This window comes from Stegastes partitus, unplaced genomic scaffold (genome assembly GCF_000690725.1).
Source record: "Stegastes partitus isolate 25-593 unplaced genomic scaffold, Stegastes_partitus-1.0.2 Scaffold2336, whole genome shotgun sequence".
Lineage (NCBI taxonomy): Eukaryota > Metazoa > Chordata > Actinopteri > Pomacentridae > Stegastes > Stegastes partitus.
In genome coordinates this window covers 44,022-59,059 of record NW_007580067.1, presented here as the reverse complement: position 1 = coordinate 59,059, position 15,038 = coordinate 44,022, and the positions used below count along the sequence as shown (strand labels likewise).

The following is a 15,038-nucleotide window of genomic DNA, read 5'->3' as shown; positions in this document are numbered from 1 at the left end:
GTGTGTGTGTGTGTGTGTGTGCGTGTGTGCGTGCGCGTGTGTGTGCGCGTGTGTGTGTGTGTGTGTGTGTGTGAACAGTGTGACGGTTGTGTTGAAGATGGACCTCTGTGCAGATCTTACAGCGTCTGGAAGGTTCTCTGTTGCAGCAACACTGACTCCAATTAATTTGGCTTTTTCACAAGAGTTTGCATAAATAGACTTTGTGATGTCAGAGTGGAAACAGACTTCTACAAAGTCATGTCAGTTTAAAAAAATAGAACATAACTGATTGTATTATTCCCTTTTGAACTCCTTCAGAGGAGTCACAGGAGTCTCGTGGCCTCCTTCACTGGTCTCCTTCTTGTCAGATGCTCATCTTCCTTCCATTCCTTCATGATGGATTTAACTGGACTCCAGAGATGTTCAGTAACTTGGAAAAGTTCTTCTGATGCTTTTTTAACAACCTTTCCACAGAGTTCTTGGAGTGGGTTTCAAAGTTAAAAAGCAATGAAAGGAGACCTTCCAGGGGGTTAATACTTCATGTAGACTCTGTATGACAGCATCATGGCTGCAGCATTCAGACCCTGCAGAGGTGACACTAGCTCAGAGAAAATACACGACGAGGAAGAAAACAAAGTCTGGAGGTAAAGACAGAGCAGTGATGGGAGAGGAGATAAAGAGACGGTCAGGAGACAGACAGATGCAGAGATAGGAGAAGAGAGGAGGCCGATAAAAACACAGCAGACGGAAACAGGAGTCACCAGGTTGTTCAGATGTAGCTGGAAACTTGTCAAAAAGTACAAAAACCTGTTCACGACTATTCTGTACTTGGCAGAAATGACAAAAACATGTATGACGGACCTCAAACCATCCAGAATAACGACAAAGCTTTTTAGAAAGGACTCGACTTTTAGACTCGAAAATGTCTCCAGAATTATTCAGAAAGACAAAAAAAATGTCGGAAACATGCTGAAGCTTTATTAATGATCTAAATACATCTAAATACAACTGAAGGTTTGCGGGAGGTCGAAGCGTCAGACTTTTTCTTAGAGGGGGAAATACATGAAGAAGAAGAGGAGGCAGATAAAAACCCAGCAGACATCCAGACGGAGGAGTCTGCAGGAGGATCAGCATCACTCAGCAGCCGCCAGAAGAAGAGCTGGAAAAAGAGGAGGAGCTGAAGAGGAGGAGGAGCTGAAGAGGAGGAGGAGCTGAAGAGGAGGAGGAGCTGAAGAGAACTCTGAAACGTCACTCGGTGGATTTATATCTGCTGCACTCTGGTCTGTGTGACTCAGTGGAAACTGAAGCGAAGGGAAGAGATGCAGCCATAAACTGCAGAAGAAGAAGACATTGAAGAGAAGAAGAAGAAAAAAGTTGAAGAAGAAAACCTGTTCCAGGAGTCGACTCACTGAGGTGCATCATGGGAGCTCCTTAGGTCCAGACAGACCTCCGGTTCCTCCACAGACACCCAGCATGCTGGCCAGCTCACCCCGAGGAAGGAGCGCTCCGGCTGGGGCAGGACGGCTGCTGCTGCTGCCTCTGCTGCTGGGACTCATGATGACGGTGGTGGTGGTGGAGGAGGTGGAGGCGAGTGTGGACGAGGAGAGCGAGGAGAGTCAGGAGATCCTGGAGGAGGATGAAGCCGTCAGCGCCGAGATCCTGGTGAGAATCTACAACCAGCAGCTTCTTCACAAGGTGTTCACAAAAAGGTTCACGTTTCACAAGCTGCAGCCAAAACATTTGGACTGTTTTGGCTCTAAAGTTAGTTGGAGATGAATTTAATAATTCAGAGCTCACTGACTGATTGCAGTAGAACATGAAGAATGCAGATGTTTCAGGCAGAAACCGAAGAGATTAATGAGGATAAAATGAGTCTCTGTGTGAGAATGAAACAAGCTGAACGCATCGAATCAAACGGTTGAAACGTCAGTAAAAAACGACAAAACCTTGTTCAAAATGTTAACAAATAACTTGACCTTGAACACAATCACCGAACAAGAAGGAGATGTTGTTCAGGACGAGTTAAAGCACCGAAAAACGTCCCAAATCACAGAAAACTGTCCAGAGTGGCAGGAAGAGGAGGATCATTACAAAATGACAGCAGCTGGTCGTTCCTTTACCAGCTCGGGGTGAAAGCTCTGTTTGGATTTTCTGTTTGCTTTTTTTACTTACTGGCTGTTTTCTGTCCAGCTGTTTGTGAATTTAAATGTGCTTTGAAACATCTGGAAACTTTCAGTTGTTTCTGTGTCGAGCAGGAAGAACCGATGAAGACTTGAATCCACATTTCTTCGTTTCAGGAGCCGCCGTCCTCAGATGTGTCCAGAGTTTCTCCTCTCAGCTCCTGGCTGATCTTCAGAAGAAACTCCAACAAGGGGGACAACCGGAGAACCAAAGGCTCCAGGAGGAGCTCCAAGGTCAGACACAAAGTACTGATCTGATTTGGTACCAAAATATTCGGTTAATTAACATATTCCTTTACAATCACGGAGAGCAGAGTTTGTTGCAGAGCTGCAGCGTTCCTAATAAAGTGGGCCAAGGCTGAGGAGAGAATTATCTTTGAATTTTAGGGTCAACACATCTGAATCTCTGTAGTTCTGTTGATCAAACTAGCGGTGACGTAGCGCTCCGACATGCTGGTTTCAGGCTCCAGAATGACACCGTTCATCAGAAAATGTGAAACAGAAAGAATCAGCAGATTTTCAACTTTCCAAGGGTCCTTGAACGTATCGAGCAACGTGCTGAACCTAAACTCGTTAAGTTGATCAGAATAACATCATTCTACACGTTTCAGTTAAAGATCACCCCAAATGGAAAACGTGAGCACAGCACGAGACCTTCAGAGAGCTTCAGGCCCACAGGGGGCAAGAACATGACGCTTAGAGCTGCTTGGTGCTCAGAAGGTCTCCCAGGATGAGAACATACATGCTGCTGTGTTTTGTGACAAACAAAACAAACAAAACCGTTCAGAAATGAAGATGTTTACGTCGGTCACTCCTCAGCCTCCACAGCTCCTTCACCTCCAGCTTTATGAACCAGGAACAATCTGACCGGGCTACCTCACAGCTAACTGACCAATAGACATCCAGCTGTGTAGCCCCGCCCCCTCACTGCTGCCAGGTGAACCAATCACAATGGGCAGCTGCCTCACAGTCCTCCAGGTTTATTTACTTCCTACAGCTGATCTGCTGAACTCTAGAATGTCTGAACCACCAACAGAACTCACAAAATGTTCTGCTGGAACACCCAGTGGATTACTGGGATTACTGGTGGTCCCCACAACTATAGGAGGATCCTCAGGGTTAGCGTGTTGTAAACTAATGTGGCTAACATTAGCTTGATGGTGGAAACTGTCCCACTGAGGGACATGAACTTTAACTAACCCAGTAATCCAGGACCGGGTGGTTCAGGGTCTAATCTAGACCAATGAACCAGGACCGGGTGGTTCAGGGTCTAATCTAAACCAGTAAACCAGGACCGGGTGGTTCAGGGTCTAATCTAGACCAATGAACCAGGACCGGGTGGTTCAGGGTCTAATCTAAACCAGTAAACCAGGACCGGGTGGTTCAGGGTCTAATCCAGACCAGTGAACCAGGACTGGGTGGTTCAGGGTCTTCATGGTTCCATCTGGAGCTTCTCTCCTGCTCTCTCACATCATCTTCATATCAGCTGCTGTCATCTCCAGATGGTTCTGGTGTCAGGCAGCAGAACCAGGAGGAACCAGTGGACCTCCTCCAGGCGACACGCTGAGCAGCATCGCTTCATCTAAACCGGACTGTAGAACAGGAGTTCAGAACCACCATGAGCTGAGAGTTCCCTCAGATTTACTGTGAGATGATCCTCAGAGAGGCAGTCAGAGGATACAAAGTCTGGCTGTCACTCATTCATCTGTCAATCAGACAGTCTTCTTCCTGAAGGGGGCGGGGCCAGCAGCAGGGGGCGGGGCCAGCAGGCACTCATTTAAAGCTAGAGACATTGAAACGGTTCAGAACAGAACCAGGACAGAACAGTCATGGAGGAATGAAGCAACTCTGAAGCAGCAGTCCGATGTCCATGTGAAGCACCTGAACAACACGCCACCTGCAGGACAAACTTCATCTTCATGTGTTGATGTTTTGTCCTTGTTGCTGTTCTTCCAGGTGGAAGCAACGGCTGAAATAAAGACTTCATTCATTTTCAAATATTTTCTGGATTAATCGATGAGATGTTGGGTCTCTAAAATGTAGGAAATGATGACTGCTGGTGGACACAATATCGGGAACTCCGACCCTGACCTGTGATTTGTGTCTGCAGCATGGTCTTCCAGGACCTCCAGGACCTCCAGGACCTCAGGGCCCTCCAGGGCCACCGGCGCCCATCCTGCCCCAGCAGCAGGAGCTCATCCAGGAGCTGCAGCTGAAGCTGAGAGGTGAGAAACATAGAAACAGCTTCAGGTTTACACATAAACTCTGTTTTTACTGAGGATGGAAAAACTGATGCGACGCTAACGTCTGAACAGCAGCCGACATGTTTGGTTCCTGCAGTCAGCTCAGTGAGTCACACGCTGTTTAGCTTTCACATCATCTGTCTGCTGCAATTTTTCACTTTCACTCAGTGTTCTGTATGTAGGTTACATAAATACTGAGTGTGTGTGGAGGCCTGCTGTCTGAGTCCTTAATAGGGGTAATTTTGTGTAGTGTGGATGTGACTTGGCTCAGCTGCAGGATTCCTGACATTCCTGCTGACTGATGGTGTGTCTTTGTTACTTTCTGCGTGTGTGTGTGTGTGTGTGTGTGTGTGTTCATGCATGTTTTCCCCCATCAGATCACGTCTCTGTGTGTTTTGGTATTTTGCAGTCGTGCGTCCTAAAATTTTAAGATCTAAACCTGCAAAGACAGAAAAACATTTCGACCCGCAATAGAAACATTTCGCTGTTGTGATGTCTGCACTGCAAACACAGACAGACATTGATCATTAATTGCTGTTCATAACTTAAATAATTATAAATATATTAGCTGACAAGACAAGAGAAGAAAATCACAGTGTCAGTAAACGTACCACAGACCAGCTGTAGTACCTGGTTGTTCCACCAGGTGGAGCCTCTTCCTGTTTAATCCTGTAGAGACCAGAGAGGCGTCTCCAGACTACAGCTCATGGTGGCAGCGGAGAGCATTGTGGGAGTTTAGCAGCAACGGGACCATGACAGAGACTCTGAGGAGGTTCAGGACCTCCGACCAGAACTCAGGTGCACCAAAGTGTTGCTCTTTTACATCAGCGACATTGCACCTTCATGGTGGACCAAACGTGGGAGATGCTTGTTCTTCTAGTATCTGTTCCCCCTGTAGTTAACAGTATGTAGCAGAATGTGGCTACAGCAGCATTTGGTACAGCATCACAATGACTACAACTCATCCTTCTTCTCAGACCTGTCAGTGTGCCTTCAGTGTGATCCTCCTCCTCGTGTTTCCACCTCGTTCCTCCGTCGCCTCCTTCAGACGGTCTTTGTCCCTCGACGAAGTCTGTTGGAGCTGCAGCCGTTTAGCCAGGTCAGTATACACTGGAACACCAACAAAAAAGACTTGTCACAGTGAAAACAGATGTTTACACAGCAGCATTACTTAATTCACATCAAATAATTCTATCAGGGTTCTCCTCCTCCAGCCAGTGTTCAGCAGATGGACCTTCAGCTCCATCATGGTCCTGTTGGTCTCCATCAGTCTGAACATCTGGACGCTGCAGCTTCACCTCATTCTGATGAAACTGTTCAGACTCTGTCAGGTTCCACAGGGATCATGATGAACAGAACTGTTCAGGTCCAGACTCTAATTCTCAGCTGGACTGAGGTCTGGACTCTGACTGGGCCTCCAGAACTTCACCTTGTTGTCTTTAAACCATTTCTGTGGAGCTTTGGCTGTTTGCTTTACCTCCGTGCTTCATGGTGGGGATGGTGTGCAGTGTTTAATGTCCACCAAACATCTGATGGACAAAAAGCTCCATTCTGGTCTCCTCAGACCAGAGAACCTTCTTCCAGGTGACTTCAGAGTCTCCACATGTCTTCTGGTGAACTCTGGTCCAGATTTNCTTTAAGGCCAACAAGCGTAAGGCGAGGACCCGTCCATCGCCGCTTGCGGCTTTAATTCAGTTTTTTTTTTAAAAGCACCTCAGCTGGAATTAGACGATCTTTCACACCAGCCATCTTCTACCTGCCATAGAAACACCTGGATAGGACTGTGCCCCAAAGCAAAGTGTTTGAGGGTCTTCTGAAGCCTTTGTGCTGTTTCTGTGCAGTTCTGTAAAGACAATGGGATTGAGTATCTGACGGGTCGGGTTTGGATCGGCTTCTGGTTGCTGCTCATTGTTGTCCTCACCGTCGCCTTTGAGGGAAGTATCCTGGTTCGCTTTGTTTCCCGCTTCACCCAGGAGATCTTCTCCTTCCTCATCTCCCTCATCTTCATCTACGAGACCTTCGCCAAGCTGGTCAAGGTGAGTTCAGAGCTCAGCCACCTGTCCAGTGACGTTATCATGGTGATGTGTTTTAGAAATATGGACCTCGTGCTAAAACCAACGTGCCTCCTGCTGCCCAGCACTGTACCACTCTGAGCTTTTTCTTCTGTGTTGTCATTTCCCAGATCTTTCAGGAGCATCCTCTCCAAAACTGTTACCATGGAAACAACACCACATCTCTGTCTCTGTGCAACTTCACTGCCATGGCCGCCGGAAATCCCGGGAAGGTGGTCGGAGAGCCAAACACAGCGCTGCTGTCACTAGTCCTCATGGCGGGAACTTATTTCATCGCTTTCTACCTTCGCAAGTTCAAGAACAGCTCTTTCTTTCCTGGAAGGGTCAGTGCACACATGGACAGGTAGATGCAGGTACAGGTACATACAGGTGTGTAGATGTACATACAGGTACTTACAGGCACAGGTATGTACAGTTACAGATGCTGGTATAAACAGGTACAGTTACAGGTAAATACACATACATGTATGCAAATGTACATACAGTTGCAGGTACATACAGGTACAGGTATTTGTGTGACGTGATCGTGTGATTCTGGTATCTGCTGATCAATGACCAGGTGTTCTGTATGTTTCAGCTCCGGAGGATCATTGGAGACTTTGGCGTCCCCATCGCGATCCTCATCATGGTGCTGGTGGACTACAGTGTGGAGGACACCTACACTCAGGTGAGGGTGGAGCTTGTTTTACATAAACAGAAACTCATACTGAGGTGGGATCAGACAAGTGAAGTAGTCTCTTCCTATTGGCCTACAGAAACTGAACGTGCCCAGTGGATTCTCCGTGTCCAGTCCAGAGAAGCGTGGTTGGCTGATCTCTCCTCTGGGCTCAGATGGCCAGTTTCCGGTTTGGATGATGGGCGCCAGCATCCTGCCGGCCATCCTGGTCTTCATCCTGATCTTCATGGAGTCCCAGATCACAGCGTACAGCTCTTTAGTCTTCACTTGAAACCAAACTGTCTTCACTCAGGACTTGGTGGACTTGGTTTACCACTTCTTTGTCCTGACTTGGCACTTGTCAGACAGGAATCCTTTGTTCTTAAATTAACTTGACTTTGGACTCGCTGTCTTGACTTGAACTTGGTTATGAGTTGAACCTTGTCTGGCTTGACTTGACACTATTTAACTTGGGACTTAGTCTTGAGTTGACCCTTAGTCCTAACTCTTGCTCTTGACCATCTTGACTTCGTCTTGACTCTTTTGCGCTCTCTGTAGTTGCTGTATGATTGTGTGATGTTGTGTTTTGTTGATCCTGGTCCTGCATCTGTCCATCAGGCTGATCGTCAGTAAGAAGGAGAGGATGCTGGTGAAGGGAACTGGTTTTCATGTGGACCTGTTAATCATTGTGGTGGTGGGTGGAGTCTCAGCACTGTTCGGGTTGCCGTGGTTATCGGCCGCCACTGTTCGGTCAGTCACCCACACCAACGCCCTGACTGTCATGAGCAAAGCCGTCGCCCCCGGAGACAAACCTCGCATCCAGGAAGTCAAGGAGCAGCGGGTGACGGGCTTCCTGGTGGCAGTTTTAGTGGGTAAGATCACCTGAAGAGTTCCTACGTCACCTATATTGCTGTCAGTCTGCTGCTACAGGGCTGATGGTCTGATGTGGTCTAATGTGGCCTGATGTGGTGCTGATGTGGACCATAGAGACATGATCACACCATGTGGTACACAAGGAACTCAAAACCTCTCCAAGGACTCAAATCTTTTCAAAGACTGGTGACTGATATGGTCTGATGTGGTCTCTGGTGGTCTGATGTGGTCTCTAGTGGTCTGATGTGGCCTCTGGTGGTCTGATGTGGTCTCTGGTGGTCTGATGTGGTCTGATGTGGTCTGATGTGGTCTGATGTAGTCTCTGGTCCTGCAGGTCTGTCCATCGTGATTGGGGACGTTCTGCGTCAGATCCCCCTGGCGGTGTTGTTTGGGATCTTCCTCTACATGGGGGTCATGTCCCTGAATGGGATCCAGCTCACTGAGCGCCTCATCCTGCTGCTGATGCCCCCAAAGTACCACCCCGACAACAGCTACGTCCGCAAGGTGAGTCCAGCCCCCATCCTGGGACAGGTCACCTTACACCGAGGGCCCAAGGCCGACTTGAGTCACAGATCAGGTGACTCGCCTTCCGGAAATCGAGCTGAACTACTTTTGGCACCAGTCTCAGTCTCACCTATCCCACCTGTGTCTTCCTCGTTTCACAGGTGCGGACATTGAGGATGCACCTGTTCACTGTTGTCCAGCTCACCTGTCTGTCTTTGCTGTGGGTTGTCATGGCGACGGCGGCGGCGCTGGCTTTCCCATTCGTGCTGCTGCTGACCATCCCAGTGAGGATGCTGCTGCTTCCCCGCCTCTTTAGCCGCCGCGAGCTGCAGAGTGTGAGTCCCTCCTTCACAGTGACATCATGCTGACATCATCACAGTGGCCTGACAGGTGTAGCTCCGCCCTGCAGCAGCTGCTGTCACATGTTTAAAGCTCATTGACATCACAGTGCCGCTCCATCTTCACCTGAAGGAGGCGCTGCTGTCACATGCATACAACAATAAACAAAACAACAATGAAAAACAAATTCATCGTCAGGAAATGAAAACAAACAAAAAGAACAATGACCCCGAACCCACGATACCAGTGGTACGTTTGGTTGAACTGATGCGATTCTGTCCAGAGGAGTCAAAGATGAACCAGAAGAACTGAACTCAGGAGAAAACGGTCATTGAACCAAATATTAACATTTCTGTATATATATTTATGATCCACCAGATTTGATCATATTTTCAGAAGACCTTTAATGAATCCATGAAAGAACAAAAATACAGGATTGTTTTAGCGATAGACTCGTGTTTCTGACCTGGACCGGGTTCTGTTCATCTGAAGGCTGCAGTGTGAACGTTCAGCTGCTCTCTGATCCGTTAAAGTCCCATCAACAGTCTGAGCGGGTCGGACCCAGTCACGGTTCCGTTTAACTGTCAACACAGTCTGAACTGAACTTTACATCATCAGACACAAGCAGCAGAACTGGGTCCAGTTAGTTCAGGATTTCTCCTCATTTCAGCTCCAATATTCATGAAACACATCATTGATGTAGAAAATGACACCAAAGCAGCAGGAAGACGTCCACAATCATGAAACTGTGCCGTGACGGAACCACACACTCACAGCTTCAAGACCAGCCATGCTGTCCATCACTGTTCAGCTGTTTTCCTCCCAGATGTTAAGAGGAGCTGGAGTCAGTTTGACACCTGCAGGATCGGACCAGAGCTGCTGCAGCGACACACTGAGCCACCGTGTCACCATCAGCGGTCCAACATGGACCAGCAGCAGCTGGAACAGCTGCTCACCTCAGACAGGTGAGCTGTTCATCAGCTGCACGGGAACGTTCCAGGAGTCAGAGATGAACCGAGCTGGTCCTGATCTGGACTCTTTGATCAGCTGCTGTTAGTTTAGTTTATTAGGTTTCATACATCACTGATCCATATCTGGTTCTGCTGCGGTTCTACCAGCACTGAGCGTTCCTGTCTGACTGCAGGAACATGAGCAGAACATGAACAGAACTGTGACCTCTGTGTGAAAGAGGCTCAAGAACCAGCAATGTTCCACGTTCCGTGTCTGAAGGAGCCAATAATTCCAGCAAAGATAATCCAGTGTTGTTGGAAACACTGGAAACTGACGTGATGAACAGTTTTTAAACAAAACTGTAATTCAGAAATCAAACAAAATCAAAATGAAAACAGACTGATGAAGACGAAACTCTCAGACCGAGAGCCTCTCACATCTCTGCTGCACTGACTCATAGAAACCTTCCACCAGGAAACACCTCCTCCACACACATCAGTCTTAAAGTGAAGAAACTCAGGCTATGATGTCGCTCCGAGCCGCATCACGTCACCAACATACAGCAGAAACCTTCATACAGTCAAAAATACACAGAAGAAGCACAAGATACATGAATGACAAAAGAAATGAGATACAAAATGTCAAATTGCACATCATAATGAGATAATCCAGTGAAGCATCACAGGTACTAAGAGGTGCTTTTGTTACCTGCAGCTGGACGCTGATGATGCGGAGCCTCACCTGGAGGAGAAGGAGGGGCAGGATGAGTATTCGCAGCTGCAGATGCCCGTGTGACCCGGCAGCTGCGAGCTGATTGGTGGATCTCTTTAAACAACTGTTACTAACTGAAAACGTTCCTGTTGGATCTTTGTGTTCCTGCCTCATTCTATCAGTAAAGGAAATATTATCCTGAAAATGATTTTCTGTCTTTATTTATCTGCTTCTCATCGTCCTGTTTGAGCCAAACTGCACAGTAACATTTAGAGATTCATGTTCAACAGGTGGGCTGCAGGTGTCTCAGTGGTTAGCACCGTGGCCTCACAGCTAGAAGGTCGCTGGTCGGCGTCCCGGTGAGGACACCCGGGATCTTCCTGCGTGGAGTCTCCATGTTCTCCCCGTGCAGCGTGGGTTCTCTCCGGGTTCTCCGGCTTCCTCCCACAGTCCAGAAACATGCTGAGGTTAATTGGTGATTGTAAATTGTCCGTAGGTGTGAATGTGAGTGTGCTTGGTTGTCTGTCTCTAAGTGTAGCCCTGTGATAGACTGGTTACCTGTCCAGGTGAACCTGCCTTCACCCTGAGTCAGCTGGGATAGGCTCCGCCCCCCATGACCCTGGTGAGGATGAAGGTGTAGAGATGATGGATGGATGGATGTTCAACAGGTGATTCACTTATTGTTCTGGAAATACATCCAGACACAGAACAGCAACGTCAGTTAGACGTTATTCTCACATGGCAGAGATCCAGACAGATGTCACCTTAAAGCCGACCTGAGGAGAACAAAATGCTTCGAAACATCAGCGTTCAGGTGTTGATGGACAATGAAGCGACTAAAAACTGTTCATCAGCAGCAATTTAAAGACACAAAACCCTGTAAAAAGTGGTTTTAAGTAGCAGCAGCTTCTGTCTCATGTTCCTTCATTGTGGTTCATGATTCTCTGCAACATGAAGTCCTGCAGCTCTGTGGAACCAGAACATGAAGGAGGAGACAGAACTCAGAGACATCTTCTGTCAGGAGGACTCCGAACCATGAAGACCAGAGAAGAAACATTTCTTTGATTATTTATTTCACAAAAAAATGTATAAATCCTGGAACTGACATGGTTCCAGATGTTAAACCCTGGAGCTCATGTTGTCTCCTGCAGATGTTGAACTATCTCCATGTTCCAGACTTTCTTCTCTGCTCATCAGATGTAGAAAGATGTTCCACCATCAGATGTAGAAAGATGTTCACCATCAGAGGTAGAAAGATGTTCCACCATCAGATGTAGAAAGATGTTCCACCATCAGATGTAGAAAGATGTTCCACCATCAGAGGTAGAAAGATGTTCCACCATCAGCTGTAGAAAGATGTTCCACCATCAGAGGTAGAAAGATGTTCCACCATCAGCTGAATGTATCTCCACCAGCTGGCACCTCTGGTCTCTGGTTCTGATCCGTGCTGCATCTATTCATTGATCCAGTACGATGGATTCTCCTTCAGTCTCTCTGAGGAAACTCTGGCTGCAGCTCACCTGAAGCTCTCTGAATGGTTCCTGTTGGTCACAGCTGAGTCAGTGGTGGAGGATCAGAACCAGGAGGAGGAAGGTTCTGGTTCTACAGGATCAGAACCAGGAGGAGGAAGGTTCTGGTTCTACAGAATGTTGTTAGTACAGTTTATTTTTGGTGATTTTTTCCAAAGACATAGAATACAAAGATTCAGATGAACTATCAGACTGTTTGAGAGCTGAGACGTTGAAACAGTGACAGAAAATTTTTATGTGTGAAATGAAAAACATAAATAAATACGTGTGTAAATAACAGCAGTGACAGAAACACCGAATCAGACTCTTGGATCATTTAAAAGCTGATTTTATTTTTCTGCTGCTTCATTTTCAGATATTATCTGCAAACAAACACAAACACAAACATGTCAGCTGTTTGTGTTTCTATGGTGTAAACGGTAATAAATACTGATTATTGATCTGTGAACACTCGGTGACCGGCAGCATGCTGAACGGAGATAAGGCACATGGAGCTGTGAGGTCACAGGTCAGCTGACCTGCATCCTGTCACACATCAGCTGTAAGACACACCTGAGCAGGTAAAGACGCACACTGAGTCAGTCCAATCAGGAGGCAGCACAGCAGGTCGCCTAATTCTTCACCTGTCAGGAGGCGAAGTCAGTGGTCATCACCTCCCATCAGCTCTTTGCCTGTTTCCTCTTCTGGACAAGTTCAGCCAGCAGCTTGTAGCGAATCACACACTCCTCCTGCGATCAATACACACAGCAGTGCCATTGATTAGTTGCCAATCAGTTAATGATCAGTTATCTGTCAGCCCAGGTTTTATCTGCTCATTTCTGCTCACACATAAACCTGTCCATCTTCTCTCAGTACCAACAGATTGGTAGGCATAGCGACTTCACACTACAACTGTGCCATTGATGTGTTTTGTTATTTATAATTTGATTTTGCATGTCTCCACTATTAACTTATATATAATGTATGGTAAGAAGCGTTGCTTGTTCCATGTTCAATGTTAAAGCAAAATTTGTTTCGGTCCATATTAAAAGTTCATTTGTTCAATCTTGGCCCGCGACTTTGTTCAGGTTTTAAATTTTGGCCCACTGTGTTTTTGAGATTGACACCCCTGCTCTATGTGATATCAGAACATTTAGGTTATTTGTATTTTTCTCTGCATGTTTCAAACACACTGACTCGCTGACTTTAGAGTCATTAATAAACACTTCACTGCAGGAACGTTTCCAGACTGTCAACAGAACCAACAGCTTCAACATGTCAGTAACCAGAACAAACAGTTCTTGGACATCACTGTAGTTCTTTGTAGGAACCAGAACAACATCTGGAGAACTTATTCTGTTATATATTAGATATATTAGATGTTAGAAAGGACAGAAAACACGTTGTCCTCTCTGAGTTTAACCAATCAGCATCTAGACCCACACAGCAGTGTCTTAGGGTCACTTAGGAGAACTGACCCTGGCGGAGGAACTTTGTTCTCCCCTGAAAATGGTCCTGAGAGAGGTTCTACCGGGACGGTTGCAGCAGTGAAAGCTTTTTAGGCCCTGAACAGTCTGTAAGTTTCTGCAGTGACAATCAGCTGAAAGTTCGTCTGTTTCCGTCTGTCTCACCTTCGTCTTTCCTGGAACGACCTTGGCAATGCGATCCCAGCGTTCTGTGGTTCCTCTGGGAAACTGTTGCAGAGCAAGTTCCAGCAGTTTCTGCTGGTTCTGAGTCCAAATGACAGAGTCCACCTTGTCTTTGTTTTCCTGAGACTCTGCCTCCGCTTCGTCCGCCGCCGCTGGGTCAAAGTCTCTCTGCCGACGACCTCTGACCTTCACCTCCCCTCCATCTGCTGCAGAACACTTCCTGTTCCTTCTCCGGATCGCTGGAACCACCTCCTCCTCCTCCTCCTCCTGTTGTTCCTCACAGGCCCCGCCCACCCTCTGAGTCATCACTCTGTCGTCCACAGCAAGGGGAGGGGCCTTCAGCTCCGACAGCTTCACCAGACCTGAACCAAGTGAACGTCACAGTTAACTGCAGTTGACAGAAGAACCTGGTTCTAATAGTAGAACCTGGTTCTAATAGTAGAACCTGATGCTGTCAGGAGAACCTGACTCTTACAGTATAGTAGAACCAGATTTTAACAGAAGAACCTAGTAGAGACTGATAGTGAGACAGTAGAACCTCAGCAGAATCTGACCCAGTGGAGTTTAGTAGAGACTGACAGAAGAACATCAGAACCCCATTAGAACTTGTTTCAGCAGAGTTTACCTGAGCTGTGGCTCACGTTGTCTTTCACCTGTTTGACTTTGGTCGTCACCTGTTGAAGGAAACACGTTCAGTTGGGGACAAGAACCAACAGACTGATGGTTACAGCAGAACCAGGAGGACCAATGAGGTTCTGTCCGTCTGGTTTAGTTCAGTACAAAGGGTCTTACGTCAGCCACCGATCGTCCCAGTTCGTGAGCGATCTTCTCCCATCTGCCCGGAGCTCCTCCTGGGAATTTAACCATCAACCTGCTGAGGAGGCTGAGCTCGTCCTCCGTCCAGTCTGCAGCCTGAGGACACATCAGAGACAGTCAGAGACAGTCTGACGTCCAAACTGATCACTGATCAATAAGCTCAGACCTTCTTCTTGGCAGCTCTTCTGTCCTGCAGCCAGTCGTCCATCTGGTCCTCGATCTCCTCGATGGACGTTGTCTGGACGTAGTTCTGGGAGTTGGTCTCTGAGGATGGCTCATAAACTGGAAACTCCACCTTCGGCTTCTTCACCTTCGTCCTCTTCTCTCCTGCGAGGACACAGCAGCCCCCCGATTCATCAACGTGATCGAAGATTGATCAATAATGTAAAGTCAAAGTACGGCAGCCTGGAAGGACTACAAGGAACCAACTTACTAGTAGCGGCTTCAGCTTCAGCTTCAGCTTCTTCTCTCTGCTGCTGCTTCATCTGCTGGTAGTCTTCATAGTACTGCTTCACCTCCTGAAACACAGAGACCAGGACCAGGACTGAGACCAGGACC

General features: G+C 47.3%; 3 protein-coding genes across 4 annotated transcripts in view; 2 read left to right on the top strand and 1 right to left on the bottom strand.

Moving 5' to 3' along the window:
- Positions 1-1,231: 1,231 nt before the first annotated feature.
- LOC103374727 (protein FAM132B) overlaps positions 1,232-15,038 on the top strand; it is a 39,826-nt gene continuing 26,019 nt past the window's right edge. Inside the window, exons 1-4 of the mRNA XM_008304856.1 lie at positions 1,232-1,641; positions 2,277-2,393; positions 4,270-4,384; positions 5,380-5,501. Of these exons, the coding sequence (XP_008303078.1) occupies positions 1,453-1,641; positions 2,277-2,393; positions 4,270-4,384; positions 5,380-5,501 (543 nt within the window). The 5' untranslated portion in view covers positions 1,232-1,452. The remainder of the gene's footprint in view (positions 1,642-2,276; positions 2,394-4,269; positions 4,385-5,379; positions 5,502-15,038) is intronic.
- Positions 6,752-10,712, top strand: LOC103374724 (anion exchange protein 2-like). The gene is made up of 7 exons (XM_008304854.1): positions 6,752-6,827; positions 7,052-7,141; positions 7,230-7,396; positions 7,748-8,001; positions 8,337-8,506; positions 8,668-8,841; positions 10,511-10,712. The coding sequence occupies exons 1-7, from the start codon at positions 6,822-6,824 to the stop codon at positions 10,589-10,591; spliced, it is 942 nt and encodes a 313-aa protein (XP_008303076.1). The 5' UTR covers positions 6,752-6,821; the 3' UTR covers positions 10,592-10,712.
- Positions 12,268-15,038, bottom strand: part of dnajc1 (DnaJ (Hsp40) homolog, subfamily C, member 1) — a 16,685-nt gene continuing 13,914 nt past the window's right edge. The window contains exons 7-13 of one of the 2 annotated variants that reach the window (XR_521145.1): positions 14,914-14,998; positions 14,647-14,807; positions 14,457-14,576; positions 14,290-14,338; positions 13,647-14,026; positions 12,589-12,764; positions 12,268-12,398 (exon numbers count right to left, since the gene is read on the bottom strand). Coding sequence is in view for 1 of the 2 variants with exons in the window: in XM_008304855.1 (XP_008303077.1) it covers positions 12,696-12,764; positions 13,647-14,026; positions 14,290-14,338; positions 14,457-14,576; positions 14,647-14,807; positions 14,914-14,998 (864 nt within the window). In the remaining variant the exon portion in view is untranslated. Of the gene's footprint in view, positions 12,399-12,476; positions 12,765-13,646; positions 14,027-14,289; positions 14,339-14,456; positions 14,577-14,646; positions 14,808-14,913; positions 14,999-15,038 lie in introns of those variants that run through there. The other variant, XM_008304855.1, reaches the window with a different exon arrangement.

Coding starts and splice junctions, on each gene's coding strand:
- LOC103374724 (XM_008304854.1), top strand. Junction 7,397..7,747: donor ATGGAGTCCCAGATCACAGC/GTACAGCTCTTT, acceptor TCTGTCCATCAG/GCTGATCGTCAGTAAGAAGG. Junction 8,507..8,667: donor ACAACAGCTACGTCCGCAAG/GTGAGTCCAGCC, acceptor CTCGTTTCACAG/GTGCGGACATTGAGGATGCA.